Genomic DNA, 14,162 nt, shown 5'->3' with positions numbered 1-14,162 from the left:
AACTAGCCTAGCACAGGTGTCAACCACTGGGCATACTTACGAGTGTAGGTATGGAGGCGGACGTCTCCGCCACGTCTGACTGCCGAGGGTGGTGAAGGAAGTCCAACTGGGTTCACCAGCTGGGGAACTCACCTTAGGAGCAAGATAAGCACACGTATCCGGTCCTAAGGAGGGGACGATGGCATCCACTATACAGTGGGCCAACCTGTGCTTAGAGACAGCCTTTCCCTTCTGCTTGCCTCCATAACAGACAAAGAGCTGGTCTGAGGTCTTGAAGCTCTGCGTTCTTTCCGCACATCAGGCGTAAAACGAAGACAGAACAGAGCAAAGAAAGAGCTGGGTCTTCCTCCTCCAGGTGCAGCAGCGCTTGCAGGTTCACCACCTGTTCCCTAAAAGGAGTGGTGGGAACCTTCGGGGACATATCCGGGCTGAAGTCTCAGGATAACGAGAGTTAGGCCAAATTCCAGGCACGATTAATTGGCTGAAAATACTTGCAGGTCACCTACCCTCTTGATGAAAGCCAGCGCCATCTTCACTGACAGAATTTTCAGCTCAGTTGACTGCAGTGGTTCGAAGGGGGATCTCTGTAATGCTGTTATCACCAATGAGAGATCCCAATAGGGTACAGGGTGAGGGCCAGGAGTATTTAGCCTTCTCGCACCCCTAAGGAATCTGATGATTAGGTCATGCTTCCCCACGGTTTTACCATCTACTGCATCGTGATGTGCGGAAATAGTGCCAACATACAGTTTCAGGGTGGAGGGAGACAGCCTTCGCTCCAACCCTTCCAGCAGGAAGGAAAGCACTGCTCTGATCGGGCATTTCCGGGGGTTTTCCCGGTGAGGAGAACACTACTCAACAAATAGGTTCCACTTCCAAGCATAAGCACACCTCGTGTGTGTGGTGTCTACCACCGCCTGGGGTAGATCACCTAAGTCCTCCACGTCCCGTTTAGAGACCAGACGTGGGTGTGGATTCCAGAGGTCTGGACGTGGGAGCCATATGGTGCCTCTTCTCTGAGAAGGTCCTTTCTCAGAGGAATGTGCCAGGAAGGGGCTATCGCAAGGTGCATGGGTTCTGGGAATCAGGTCCGGTTGGGCCAAATGGGCACGACTAGCAAGACCTGCTCCTTGTCCTCCCTGACTTTAAACAGTTCCTGTGCAAGTTGGCGCACTGGGGGAAACGCATAAATACGTAGGCCCTGAGGCCAGCTGTGTGCCAGCGCATCTGTGCCGAGGGTCCCCTCGGTCAGGGAGTAAAATAACTGGCAGTGAGACTAGTCCGAAACGGCAAACAGGTCTACCTGTGCAGTCCCGAAGCGCCTCCAGATCAGCTGGACCACCTGCGGATGGAGTCTCAACTCTCCCGGTAGCACAGGCTGTCGTTATCTCTCAGCGAGATCCAAATTCGTAAGTTCATATCTGACGTAACGTAATTTTTGGGGCCTGGAGCATTTCTCTGAAGAACATTGGGCAGTTTAACTGCTCAGGACAAATGAGGGACAACCATCACAAAACTGTCGTGCATCATCCAGGTAAAGCCTCACAATATTAAATATCAAGGGTATGTAAACTTTTGAACGGGTCATTTTTATAAATGCAGCTATTTTTTTTGTCTTGTGGACTATATGTAAACATCTTTTATGTAAAATATCTTATTCAGGACAATACTAAATAAAAAAATAAATGCATTTTGTATGATCCCTCTTATTTTGTTAAAATAATTACCATTTTGCAGATTCTGCAAGATGTATGTAAACTTTTGAGCACAACTGTATATAATTAGGCAGAGTATACTGTCATCACCTTTCTTTCTTGCATTTTAGCATAGACAGTGCTCCATTTCTGCTCCAGTATGCATAAGCTATGCTCCGTGCTGGAGCCCCGGGCCACCTCACTGCCCTCCAGCATCCTGTGGATGGCGTTGCGAACGTTTGTGTAGGCGTGCATTTTAGAATCCATTTCATTACACGACTCCTGTAAAACAAGAAAGAAACTAGTCAGGCATCATTGTAGAATAATGTTTTATAAACACAGTTTGCAGGGTTGAGACTGCAAAATCAGCAAGCAAAATTGAAGTCATTCTTACCAAATGAGTGTTTAGTCTCTCGCTCGCAGAGTCTGGCATACCCCACACTGTCTTACTGGATGACAGCCTCAGGTCTGTGTGTTCCAGCCACTGCAGGAGATCTTGGATCTCCATGGTTACATCTTGAACCTGAAATCCAGTTATAATTGTTGAGTTCTGCATGAGCTTGAACTTATACATTAAGTGTACGTATGTATGTATAAATGTATATGTATAACCCTTAGCTGTATATATATAGTTAAGGGTTATGTAAATTGAGAAAAGTGGAATGTAAACATATGGGGGCTCTATCATGCACCGAGCGCAATTGACTTTGTAAACCGACGCATGTATCATTCCTATCTTGCACTTTTCGCACAGCGGACTTTTCCCTCCACAGGCGCACGTCGGTAAATTAGGGAATTAACTTGCGTTCCCGGGGGCGGTTCAGCGAAAAGAGGAGACGTGTTCCAGCACAAACGTTCCCTGGTGCTATTTTGCATTTTCAGAAAACAATTCCGCCACAGACCATAAATACCTAGTCTAAAGTCAGTGGCACGTTATTCAAATGCAATTTTAAGGGCGCATGCTTGGCCATAATGTAGCGTGTGCACAACACGCATACACTTTGCTTCTCTCATTTACACAGACGCAGCAGTTCCCATCTTTGCAAACCATACTTAATTACAAGGAAAAATATTACCACACGAGGGAAATCATTGTGGTGCCCATGAAGATGTGAAAAAATAGGCATAAGTCTAGCTTACACATTTACCCAAATTATTATACAACTGTTTAACCGAAGCTAATTTGGGTGGGTTTCTCCTATCCCCATACAATGTCACTTCTATGTCTTTTACGGCCCTGATGAGAACGTATCTCCTCGGCTGTAAACCACTCGTGCGCCTTGCAAATCCGCCATTATAATAGCAATCTGTCATGGAACGCTTATAAAGGGAATGTGAGATGACGCTCTGATTGGTTCATTGCACGTTACGCCCAAACCACAATTATGAGTAATGTAGCTACTTCAGACCAATCCATTTTAGATTTGCGTCGGGCGCAAGAGCCATTTATCCCGCCGGTTTAATAGCAACAGCGAGATCCGCCCACAAAGTTACTTGCGTTTTGCGTTTGATACTTGCGTTTCAGATCGTTAAAATAGGGCCCATGAGGACAATGGGACTGAGATTTATTAAATTAAAGACATTGTTTTAAATAATTCTGTAATCAAGTTTATTTGCTGGTGTTTGTGGTCACCTGACTGAGGTTATTTTCCAGCTCTAGCTGTCTGCGCTCGGTCTCGCAGCGCACAAATTCCCAGCGTTCACTCAGCTGTTCAAGACGAGTCTGCAGGACATGTGAACTGTCTCCCGCCCCAGACTCCATCAGGTTTCTGCCGGCCTGGTTCAGAGAGTCTACCGTGCGCACATGAGACATCACATCATTCCGCAGAACCTAGATGTACACAACAACCATTACAGTAAGTCATTCAAAGATTGATACTATAAGTACGTTCGGAACTACATATACAAAAAAAAAGTATGCAGTATTTTTCATGTAGTAGCCACTATTGTAATGACATATTACTGGGGACAATTATTAATATTTCTACTTTGTTACTGTACCTTTTTCAAGAATGAAACTTAAGTATTTCTTATTAGAATTTTTATCAAAACAGATCATTTATTCCGGGAAACATTTACTTCACTTCAATGCATAGCCTACTACTTTTTATTAAATTCAATTTAATAAGAAAAACACTCACTGTTTTTGTTATTTTAAACTGAAGAAATCAGGACCTGATCCTAGATGCAGTAGTTTTATTAGATTCGTTAGATAGCTAGATTAATTATAAAATCACTCAATTGAGCCATTGAATCGGTTCACAAATCACTCTGGACGATTCATTCCCAAATTGAACTGATCCGATTGCTGCTGTTTTGGAGTCAACAACTCAATGATTTAATTACTGATAAATTGCACATAACAGTAGCTAATTACTACAATCATACTAATAAATATTGGCTACACTGGAAAAAAAGAACCCCTGTGTATGTAGGCAACAAGGGAGGGGGAGTAATTTTGATTCAAGTTTATGAGCACACATGAAATAATAAAAATAATGATGTGCACTGGAAAATCATTTATAAAAAAAATACTGCAGTATTCCATAAAAAATAAGAACTGTCAATTTTGATATCATGGTGACATTAAGCTCATTGTATGATATGCTTAAATGTATAACCACATTTGTGTATCACTAGCTAGTTTCCATCCAACTATTTTTGTGTGCATTTTGGGATATCTTATAAAAGAAACGCCAAGATGCGAATAAATTCTAATATGCACATAAAATGTATGTGCTCAACTCAACTTATGCACTTTTTATCCGATAAGAAAACATGTGAATTAACTACGATGGAAACACATTTCCCCAATAAATTCCTCAATACGCATCAAAGACATGACTGCAATCGGACGGCATAACTGGACCAACCAGTTTAGATCTTAGACTTAGATCTTTTTGAACAGAAAGCAAGTTAACATGACCGTGTTTATTGTGGTTCGTCTGCACGCTGTGAGGAATGGTTTATTATATATATGAACATTATTATACATAGTGGCTTCTCCTACTGCATCAACTTCCATTTTTCTTAGTGATATTTATCGCCAATTATGTAGTTTATCAGGAAGTGACCATTTTGTGACCATTTTGTTCTCTTGGACTCGCTGGATGTTTTATGTGATATTCCAATTTTGCGCACAAGTTATATTCACAACTTTCGATTGAAACATATCTACTGTCTGTATGTGGTGGGCTACTTTAGGCAAAATACTGCAAACCTAATGTATTTTCCCTGCTGCCTTTACTTTAATTGTACTAGAGATTTCAAATGATAAAAAACCACAATAATAGCATAGAGTTCTTCTTAAAATATTTTGAAAACACATTTTTATCCCATATTTGGTTAGTTTTTATTGTACTTTGTATACATTTTATTTGTTGCACATTGTCACCACACATTTACACAGGCTTTTTTTAAAATACTTTATGGTATATTTTGTTGCTGTTTTCACTTGATTGCTCACACGCACTTGAATTATCAGCAACTTGAGTTTAAAGTTTAATGTGATAGTGTACAGCAGTTCGTGTCAATAAAATGAAACATTTTTTTGCATATTTGCAGATCATGCTTATTTAATGTGCGCATCTACTGATATTTCTTATTGATGATGGCTGGCTAGTTGACGATAATGATCAATAACAATCATAATAATGATCATAATAATGTGAAACTGAGCTATACCCTATTCAAGCTCTGTGACTAAGCAGTGATTACAAATACAATTTTCATTCTACAATGCTGTGCGATATACTGTTTCACACAGTATTTTTTAAAAGTAGTACCCACGTGGTAGATACTATGCAGCCTGGGTTTGGTGTGAGAGACCTAACCCTAACCACCGTGAGACACCAATGTGTCCCTGAGCAAGACTCTTAACCCCTAGTTGCTCCAGAGGCGTGCGACCTCTGACATATATAGCAATTGTAAGTCGCTTGGATAAAAGCGCCAGCTAAATGAATAAATGTAAATGTAAATCTTCAACAATAAAACATGCCTCAGACACTTAGAGCTTGTGTTTGTACCTTGTGTTTGGCTAGCTCTATCTCACAGGTCTGCAGGTCAATGCTGATTGGCTGAGAGGCCTGCAGGAGGTCAGCCGTGTGGGAGAGCCAGGAGTGCAACTCATCAAGAGTGTTCTGGAACTGACCCAAGCCCAGCAGTGCACACTCCAACTGATGCTGCTCAAAAACACATTGTTCCGTTGAAGTATTGTTATGATGAAAAAATAATTTTATTCACTTAGCTAAGATCTTACCTGTCTGCTAACAGTCACTGACTCCAAATTGTCCCACCGCTGACGGAAGTCGCACAGTGGAGAGATGGACCCAGGCCTCTCAGTACCCGGGGAAAGACGACACACAAAGCGATGGTTTAGACTCTCTATCTCAATCTTCTTCTGATAGAGCTCCCGCTTAAATTCCTGAAAAGGGAGGTGATGACATCATCACAAAAGCTCTAATGAAATTGATCATTAATTTCATTCACACAGTTTTCAGTTTCTGAGGGTAGGTTGTTTGTTTGGTCTCACCTTTAGGTCACATAGCTGCTCTTTAACTGATCCCAGGTCAGATCCCACTGAGAACTCCTCAGTGGATTTTAACTCCACAGACTTCAGCCACTCAAAGAGTCCCTTAAAAAGAAGATCTTATTTTTAAACCTGTTTTTAAAAACCCTTTTGTAAAGTTTTCTTTAGCCACCCTAAAATAGATGTGAATATTTTTAAATGCACATTTTGTCAGGTTCTTTCACTGTCAAAAAGAAAATTCAAGAAAGAAAAACAAGAAAATGTACTGAAATAAACTGACTTTAATCTAAATTCTCTATTGCTAGTCTCTCTCAGAAGGGCATCCAATTGGCAGGAAATTGGCCAGTCTGTAAGAGACTCATTGCTATAACCACGTGGAGGCATGAATACTGAAATACTACAACTGTAGTCCGAGACCTACCACCAATCAAGGAGAAAAGATTGAAATAGGGATAAACAGACAATCCTTTGTGATTGTTTAAATGTGGTCAACATGCATTATGAATGTCTTGCAAAGAATTTAGACTGGTTTCTTTTGGCTAACTCACCTGCATGCTGTCCTGATAATGGAGAGCCATTCGTAAACATTCTTCTAACTTACTGTTGCACCCTGTCCAAATCTTACTGAGATTGTTCCATGTGCCGTAAAGCTGCGGAGAAAGACTGCTGGGTAGTGAAATTTGAATAATTAACTGTATGATGTACAGCTATTCTATAGGATTTAGTATCATTTCAGTTTCAAATACAAACCTCATCCAAGCATTTGGTGACCTCTGGTTTGTCTGTGTCACCACAGGCTGACATGAGTTCCATTCCCACAATTCCTAGTGTGTCCAGGTCACCTTGTAGAGAATCAATGTCTTCCCTGAGAGTCTGAGAAGGCAGGATATGAAAATATGGATGGTATGAGACAAAGAGTTTCTTCAAAACTCAGGAGACAATGAGGGAACATCCTTAAAGACCCTTTTGGAAGCTAGTCCCCAGCATAATATGTACTTGCAAGCATTAATACACTGGTCAACCAGCTTTTCTGTTTTACCAGCTGGACCAGCTGGACCAGCACCAAACCAGCAAAGCCCAAGCTGTTTAAGCTGGGAAACATTGACTACAGTGTCACTTTGGTACCCTACCTGCATGGTCTCCAGGCTCTGTCGGATGGTTTCTGAATCTGTTCGACTGGAATTGAGGTCCAGAACAGCTTGTTGTGCATCATTCAGTCCAGCTGTCATGTCACTCACATCATTCCAGAACCTGACTGCCAGATCAAGGATTTTGAGGAGCAACTTTTCTTTCTCTTGAGCTTGTCTTTGAGCCTCCTCCCAGTGGCTTGTTAGACTGCAAACCCGCTCTTGAATAGCTGGAATTGGAAGGAGATTTACCAAGATTATCATAGTAAGACCGTGCATTTGAAACAATATGCTTATGAGATGCTTTATAATGTGTATCATTTAATGCTTTATGTACAAGGAGATGAGGTACCTGCGCAAATGGAACTGTCCCCAACAGCCCCTGTGTTGGTCAGGAGCTCCTGAGCCTGTGTCCTCACACTGCTGAGGTCCAGATCCAATTTGGAGAGCTCAAACAGTGTGTGCTTGTTGTCTTGTAGCTGCTCCTGAATCCGTGGGGTAAGGCCTTGAAGAGCAATTGAGGCCTGCAGATGACTACACAGACGCTCCAGTCTCTCTCCAATCAGAGTCATCCTGTCATTCAGCTGACAAGGGCATACAGAGTGTATGGAGGAAAACAGGTAATATTTGTTTAAGGTGGCGTTCATGTAGCTCAAACAGTTGGGCACAGCACTAGCAATATAATGGGTATGATTCTCAGGGTAAGAAAGCACTGATAAAATGTATACCTTGAATGCAATCTAAGTCACTCTGGATAATAGTGTCAGCCAAAATGCATAAATGTAGCTAACATAAACGTCTACATGTACAGGTATGTCACCTGTGTATAGCGGGGTAGAGACTCCTCCAGAACTCCAGCAGCTTCTCGAACCCTGTCTCTGATGGACAGATGCTGTTCTTCAGTGTCTCTGGCTTTCTGGCAGAACTCCTGTCCCTGAGCTGTATTCAGGTCAGAGAGACGCTGGGCTAGCATGATCAGTCGTGCTATCAGTGGCTTATGCTCTGCTATGGACTCTCTGATGCCCTGTTTGGAAGTAATGGAGCACCATGACTAAATGTTTGTCTTTGTATTGCTTTATCTGAAACTACTTAATGAATGACTATTTATGAATAATTATTTATGAAGTCGAATAAAATTACAAAGTTATATCATTTTCAAATGAACTGTGTGATTTATTAAATACAAACAATTTTAAATACAAACTATTAAAATCTTTAGAGAATACTGCATACTGCACAAAAAATATACATTTTCTGAAATAGTCCAATAGTCCAATGTGTTGTACTTGTAGCACATGTAAGCACAAACATGGGCATCTATTGTTAATGCCTTGCTCTGAAGATGCAGGTTGTTTAGTACCTGCAATAGGTCCTGTTGTTCTCGGAAACCCTCGTAGCTGATGGTGTTCAGGGTAAACTGGCCAATAAGGGCTTTGGTTTCTTGTAACCATGGTAACACCTCAGCATAGCCTTCTGAGAATTGACACAAGAGCGACTGAGCATGCTCCAGTTGAAGCACAACGTGGGAATTAGTGGCAGTGGTAACCTGACACTGCTCCTGTAAGGTGCCTAGGGATGACTTTGGAGACAAAAAAGAGAAGATAGATGTTAAGACAGAGTAGTATTTTGTTGGTCCTTGAGTAGGTCTTTGTGTTGAAATATTTCAAAAGTGAATGGACATTATCTTACCTGGAGTCTCGGTGTCTCCCCTTCCTCAGTGTATGTCTGCAGGAGTTCCAAAATCTTCACCATTTTCTCAATGTTAAACTTATGCTGCAGAATCTCTACAGCAAGTATCTGCAGAACAACATACATTATATGATTGATTTTGAAGAACTTTAACAACAGTAACAACAGTATAAATATACACAGAAAAATCTTTGTAAATGTGCAAAAACTCACTTTCTGCTCATTGAGATTGGATGCAATGATGTCTGGGTTTAGATGAATGACTCTGAGCTCCTCTAGTGCCAGTGAGGTGTCTTGAAACCAACCCAACTCTTTCTCAACAGCCTGTTCCAACTAAGAAAACCAGGTTCATTTATCCATAAAGTATCCAAAAGTAAAGTAAAGTTCAGCATCCTGAATTTATATGCCTTGCTCAGGGAGCCACTTCCTAAAACACTTTAAACCACTACACACAATGCTGCACTGCACTGGTCACAGCGGTCCACCAGAACAGTATCGTGTGTATGGGATTAGATTTTGACATGGCCAAATAAAGGACAAAGCACTGCCTCTTACCTTCTGCCTCTCAGCAGAACACAAGACTTCGTCTCCAGTCTGACTCTGAGCAGCAGGAACCAGCAGCTCTCTCTCAATACGACCCAGCCACAGGTGGAGGTCTTCCTGACTGGAGGTACATCGACTACACGCCTCTAGAGCCTGCTCTAGCCTCTGCAGGACATCAGCACTACCCAGACTCATCACTGAGTACCTGATACGCAGACTGTCTACCCGCTCCTGCACCAGTTGGGTTTCCTCCTCTTTAAAAAAGCATGTAAAGGACCAAAACATGTTTAAAAAAATGTTATTGTGGGTATTGTACGAAGTTCAGTTTAATCAATTAAATAAAAGTAGAAATGGAGGAAACACCACCTGAAATAATTTCCATGAGCTCATGAGCACATTGTTGAAGTTTCCCCAGGTCGACACTCTTAGATTTGATTTCTTCCATGACAGACTAAATGGTGATAGAGAAATGTTATTTCTTTCCACATTGATGCAATACAAACATTTATTAATGAAATTTTGCAATGTTTTGCTAACCTTGGCCTGTCCTGTGGCTTCTTGCAGATGGAGCATCCCTCTCTCGGCAGAGCGGAGCTCGGCTAAGTCCTGATCCACAGATATGAGCCATTGCTGAAGTCTGTCCGTCCTCTCCTGGAATAGCTGAGCCCTTGGCAGAATGACCTCCAGAATCCTGTGTCTGTCAAAAAACTTGTATTCCTTCATTGCTTTCTATTTGTGGCAGTATTATTTAATTAGTTCACACCATCTCTGATTAGATGTATGTATGTAAAGAGTATGCATATTTGGTGTGCTGTCTGAGAGGAGGGCTCCAAGTTCGGAATTTGGCCCGAACCCAGAGTTCTCCCCCCATATCCCTGAATGGGATAGGAACAATAGAGAGTGAGGAGTTGGGGTGGTGGAGGGATGCTCGAAAAGTGTCGTGGGACAGAGGTATCTTAAAGTATCCTTCCAGAACTTTGTTGATAAAACATAATTTTGTAAGTGTAAATTGTTATTGAGAATATATATAATGGTAAATCGATAACTCTGATGTAATCAGTTTCAAGCAATATATGAGAATACCAGTTATTATCTCTGCTACCAGGGATTTTAAGGGTTTCAGATTTACCCACCCAAAGCATCATGTTAAAGATGTTCTGGTGGGTTGTTTTATATGTCAGTCAGGCAGACCCATCTAATTGGGTAGTTCCGGACCAAAGTAAGCTGCAGTGTGGACCAGACTGACCTGCTGTTTGCACCTTCAAGTAGAGCCTGCCACTTGAGTTTGAGCTCTGAGATCTGCACTTTGGTCATTTCACTGTCATTTCCCTGAAGCCCTTCTGCCAGGTGTGGACCCTCCTGCATCATGGTCTCTATACTGGGTCTTCTGTCCTCTAGGAGTCGCTGTAAGAGCTGCAGGACAAGAAGTGTTTTTGGACAAATCATATGTTTCCTTCAAAGCCAAGGGCTTTCAAGCATGTGGTTCTCAATCCTGGTCTCAGAGTACCTTAGGACTGGACATTGTACACCCTTTGGCAATTTTGGACATTTCCATTTTTTGACTTTTTAAGTGGCTTACATTAATGTGTTGATCTTTGTAGAATGCCAACCATCTATTGAAGAAACTTGCAGAATTAACTTCCTAACACAATGTTGTAGAACATTATCGTCTCAAAATCATTATTTTGTCTTTGAAGACGCTTTGCATGAGGAAGCAAACAGACATTGTGTTTACAGAGGTATTGCTACTCGTGAAAATCTGCAAGTTTTATAATGCACTTGTTGTCTCTTTGTGGCACTAAAGCCAAATGCTTGTATCATGTATCAGAGGAGCATTGTGGACTTTCGGGTATGTTTCACCTCACTCACTAAACTAACAAAGATGGCTATTTCAAATTACGAGGTGAATTACTTGTTTTCCCCTCCCTTTCCTATAATATACACAAAGGCAGTTAGAGGCACATGAACGTAGGCTTCTCAACTCAAGGATGTGGAATTTCATGACAAGACTTTTAAAATAGGTTAATCTATTTTTACTATTCATTTGTATATATATTTATGTATTTATTGTTTGCTTGTTTATTTATGTATATAGCAGTAACTGATTTTTGAACATACCTTCTGTTCTTGCAGTTGGGCTTTCACTACCTTGAACTCTGAGGATGGTGGTTTTTGATTGGCTGTCAACTCCTCAATATCACAGACCCAAGTCATCAGTGTTTCCAGATTTTGCTGGAATGTCAACTCATCGTTCAGAGCCAAAGCACTTCTACCATCCTTAACATAAGACAAACAATATGTTAAAAATGTAACAAAAATTCATAAAGAAATTACAATTTAAGAAAAGATCATTGAATTGTACCTTCCATTGATTTACACTTGATTCCTGGTCTGAGCTTGACTGACCATCACTCTGCAGCTGTGAATCACAACAATTTATTTGATTGGAAAATGAACAACTGGTGAACACAGTTGATACATTGACTCCAAAATCAGTTAAATGAAAATGGTAAATGATGGTTAAAAAAAGAAAAGAAAAACTCGATGAAGAACCTTAGTTTGATTTTTTTTAAATCATTATTATAAATTGAATAACCTCTGCAAGTTCCTCAGCAGCTCCAGTAAGGACTCTAACAGTTCTGGTGACAATAGGGTCACCTCCTTTCCCCCCAGGAGGATACTCTGTCACCTCCACAATCTCTGTCACTATAGTCTCTGTCACCTCTGTGACTTCGGTAACCTCTCGAGTGTTCAGAGGCTTCCAGGACCAGGGACTTCCAGAATCCCTTCTCTGCAGGCTGGCTCTTCTGTCCATGGATCCATATTGACTAATGGGGGATCTTCTGTACTCTGGAACGTTAGACCTTCTGGGCAAAGACCCATTTCGTGGTGTTTTAACTGGGGATGGGGTGCTTCTCCAAGCATTGTCCAGAGTGCTGGTAGTGGTGACAGTAGGGGCTGGGGAACTCCTCTGCTTGTCTGGTGTTGGAGTTTGTCGAAGAACATCTTCCACATCCTCTTTCCTTTTCTCTTCTCTAGGAGGCTCTGGGAGCGGCCATTCTCTCTGTTGCTGGTAGCACTCTTTCAAGACGCTCTCATCTGACTTAACATGTTTGGACTTTTGTCCCAAACAGCTAGGTCTGCTAATGAGGTTACCCATGATTCTTCAACCCAAAGGTTAATCGGGTCCCTTTGCCATACATACAGCCGTCGCCTAAACTACCTACAACACAAGGAAGGTCAAAGTGAGAAGATTCTCTTCTTAAACAGTAAAAACACTTCTACCCCTTCAAGGAAATGGTACTAGTTTCCAGTTTCCTAATGCAGGTTCATCCAGGTCTGACAAAGACCACTGAGTTAAAATCTCAATTAGATTCCTTGCAGTCCTACAAAGGAGTCTTTTACCACTTTCACGCCAACAAACACCACCATCATTATTTATACGGCAGAAATGGTAACACTTGACTGAGGCTCTGTCCTGATCAAGAGGGGACAGATTAATGCTGGAGAACTACAACATGAACACAGAATTGCTAGTACTAGCCATACAAATGCAAGTGACAAGCCTGTTTATGAGGGCAGTCTCCTCCAGGATACCCACGGTTCCTCCTGGCAGACACAGCCACTGTTCTCTGCCAAGACTGTCCCCGGGATGGCCCTGGGAAACTATTTAGCTCCTGATCAAATATGACAGGCATGGAAATGCTGCTTCATTTCATTGCCACAAAAGAATGAACAGTGTTTTTTTAGTGCACGTGTTCATGGTTTACTGGGAGACACAGACCACAAGCCTGAGTAGCAGGACAGGGATGAACACGTAGACACAACCAGTCTACTCTGCACAGACATTTTTGCAGAGACATTATATGTCACTATCGACACTATTTGATTGAGTAAATATTAAAACTAAAGGAGACTATATGATTACTATGCTCTCTTTCTCAGGAAAAAAGTGAACAAACATTAAAACTAAATGATTCAAAACTTGTTCTATGTTTTACACATAACAAATTCATATTTTTTTTTACTTTTGGCCCTCTAACTACAAGTTACTTGTGGAGGAACAGTGTTTTGGTCATTGCTTGAGTTGTGTTTTCGGCTCTGCTATTCTGTGCAGATGAATCTGATGGCCTGAGGTGGACCACTGTGGACATGGTTACAAAAATCGCCTTGTCAGAATAAATGCCACTAACAACATCTAAACTCCTACAATAATGAAAGAAGGATATGTGGAAAATATGTCTTATGAGCATGTAAGTAACTTAAATGCCATTGTTGTTTTGATTTGTTGAAATTAATTGGTTTAAAACAATGTTACAGTTTGGCATCGCTGACATTAGACATAATTATTGCTATTAATATCAGGCAATGGTGGAAACTATAACTTGACAAGGCTATTTATTGGCAAAGTAGTAACTGGTTTAGAGATTGGAATTGTTACAAACATAAACATTGTTTTTTTTTATCTAGTCAATGCACAGCAAATGTGATAGTATGCAAACTGTGTTGATTCATGATTTATTATGGCACTGTCGCTTTCGTTTTTGCTTACAAATCATTTTCAGTCTTAGGTTGCAATGT

At 41.2% G+C, this 14,162-nt stretch overlaps 1 protein-coding gene across 1 annotated transcript in view; it reads right to left on the bottom strand.

The window, feature by feature from the left end:
* macf1b (microtubule actin crosslinking factor 1b) overlaps positions 1–12,804 on the bottom strand; it is a 36,284-nt gene extending 23,480 nt beyond the window's left edge. Inside the window, exons 1-21 of the mRNA XM_077205470.1 lie at positions 12,178–12,804; positions 11,944–12,000; positions 11,700–11,858; positions 10,828–10,994; positions 10,119–10,278; positions 9,948–10,032; positions 9,594–9,835; positions 9,252–9,371; positions 9,039–9,146; positions 8,710–8,928; positions 8,170–8,373; positions 7,702–7,933; positions 7,353–7,579; positions 6,973–7,095; positions 6,771–6,872; positions 6,226–6,327; positions 5,953–6,117; positions 5,720–5,875; positions 3,328–3,525; positions 2,089–2,217; positions 1,806–1,976 (exon numbers count right to left, since the gene is read on the bottom strand). Coding sequence (XP_077061585.1) covers positions 1,806–1,976; positions 2,089–2,217; positions 3,328–3,525; positions 5,720–5,875; positions 5,953–6,117; positions 6,226–6,327; positions 6,771–6,872; positions 6,973–7,095; positions 7,353–7,579; positions 7,702–7,933; positions 8,170–8,373; positions 8,710–8,928; positions 9,039–9,146; positions 9,252–9,371; positions 9,594–9,835; positions 9,948–10,032; positions 10,119–10,278; positions 10,828–10,994; positions 11,700–11,858; positions 11,944–12,000; positions 12,178–12,741 — 3,690 coding nt within the window. The 5' untranslated portion in view covers positions 12,742–12,804. The remainder of the gene's footprint in view (positions 1–1,805; positions 1,977–2,088; positions 2,218–3,327; positions 3,526–5,719; positions 5,876–5,952; positions 6,118–6,225; positions 6,328–6,770; positions 6,873–6,972; positions 7,096–7,352; positions 7,580–7,701; positions 7,934–8,169; positions 8,374–8,709; positions 8,929–9,038; positions 9,147–9,251; positions 9,372–9,593; positions 9,836–9,947; positions 10,033–10,118; positions 10,279–10,827; positions 10,995–11,699; positions 11,859–11,943; positions 12,001–12,177) is intronic.
* Between the last annotated feature and the right edge of the window lie 1,358 nt (positions 12,805–14,162).

Source organism: Siphateles boraxobius, unplaced genomic scaffold (genome assembly GCF_051911475.1).
Source record: "Siphateles boraxobius isolate OS27281-9 unplaced genomic scaffold, OSU_SipBor_1 12, whole genome shotgun sequence".
Classification (NCBI taxonomy): domain Eukaryota; kingdom Metazoa; phylum Chordata; class Actinopteri; order Cypriniformes; family Leuciscidae; genus Siphateles; species Siphateles boraxobius.
Note: the sequence above shows the minus strand (reverse complement) of the source record. Positions and strands in the feature narration are given on the sequence as shown.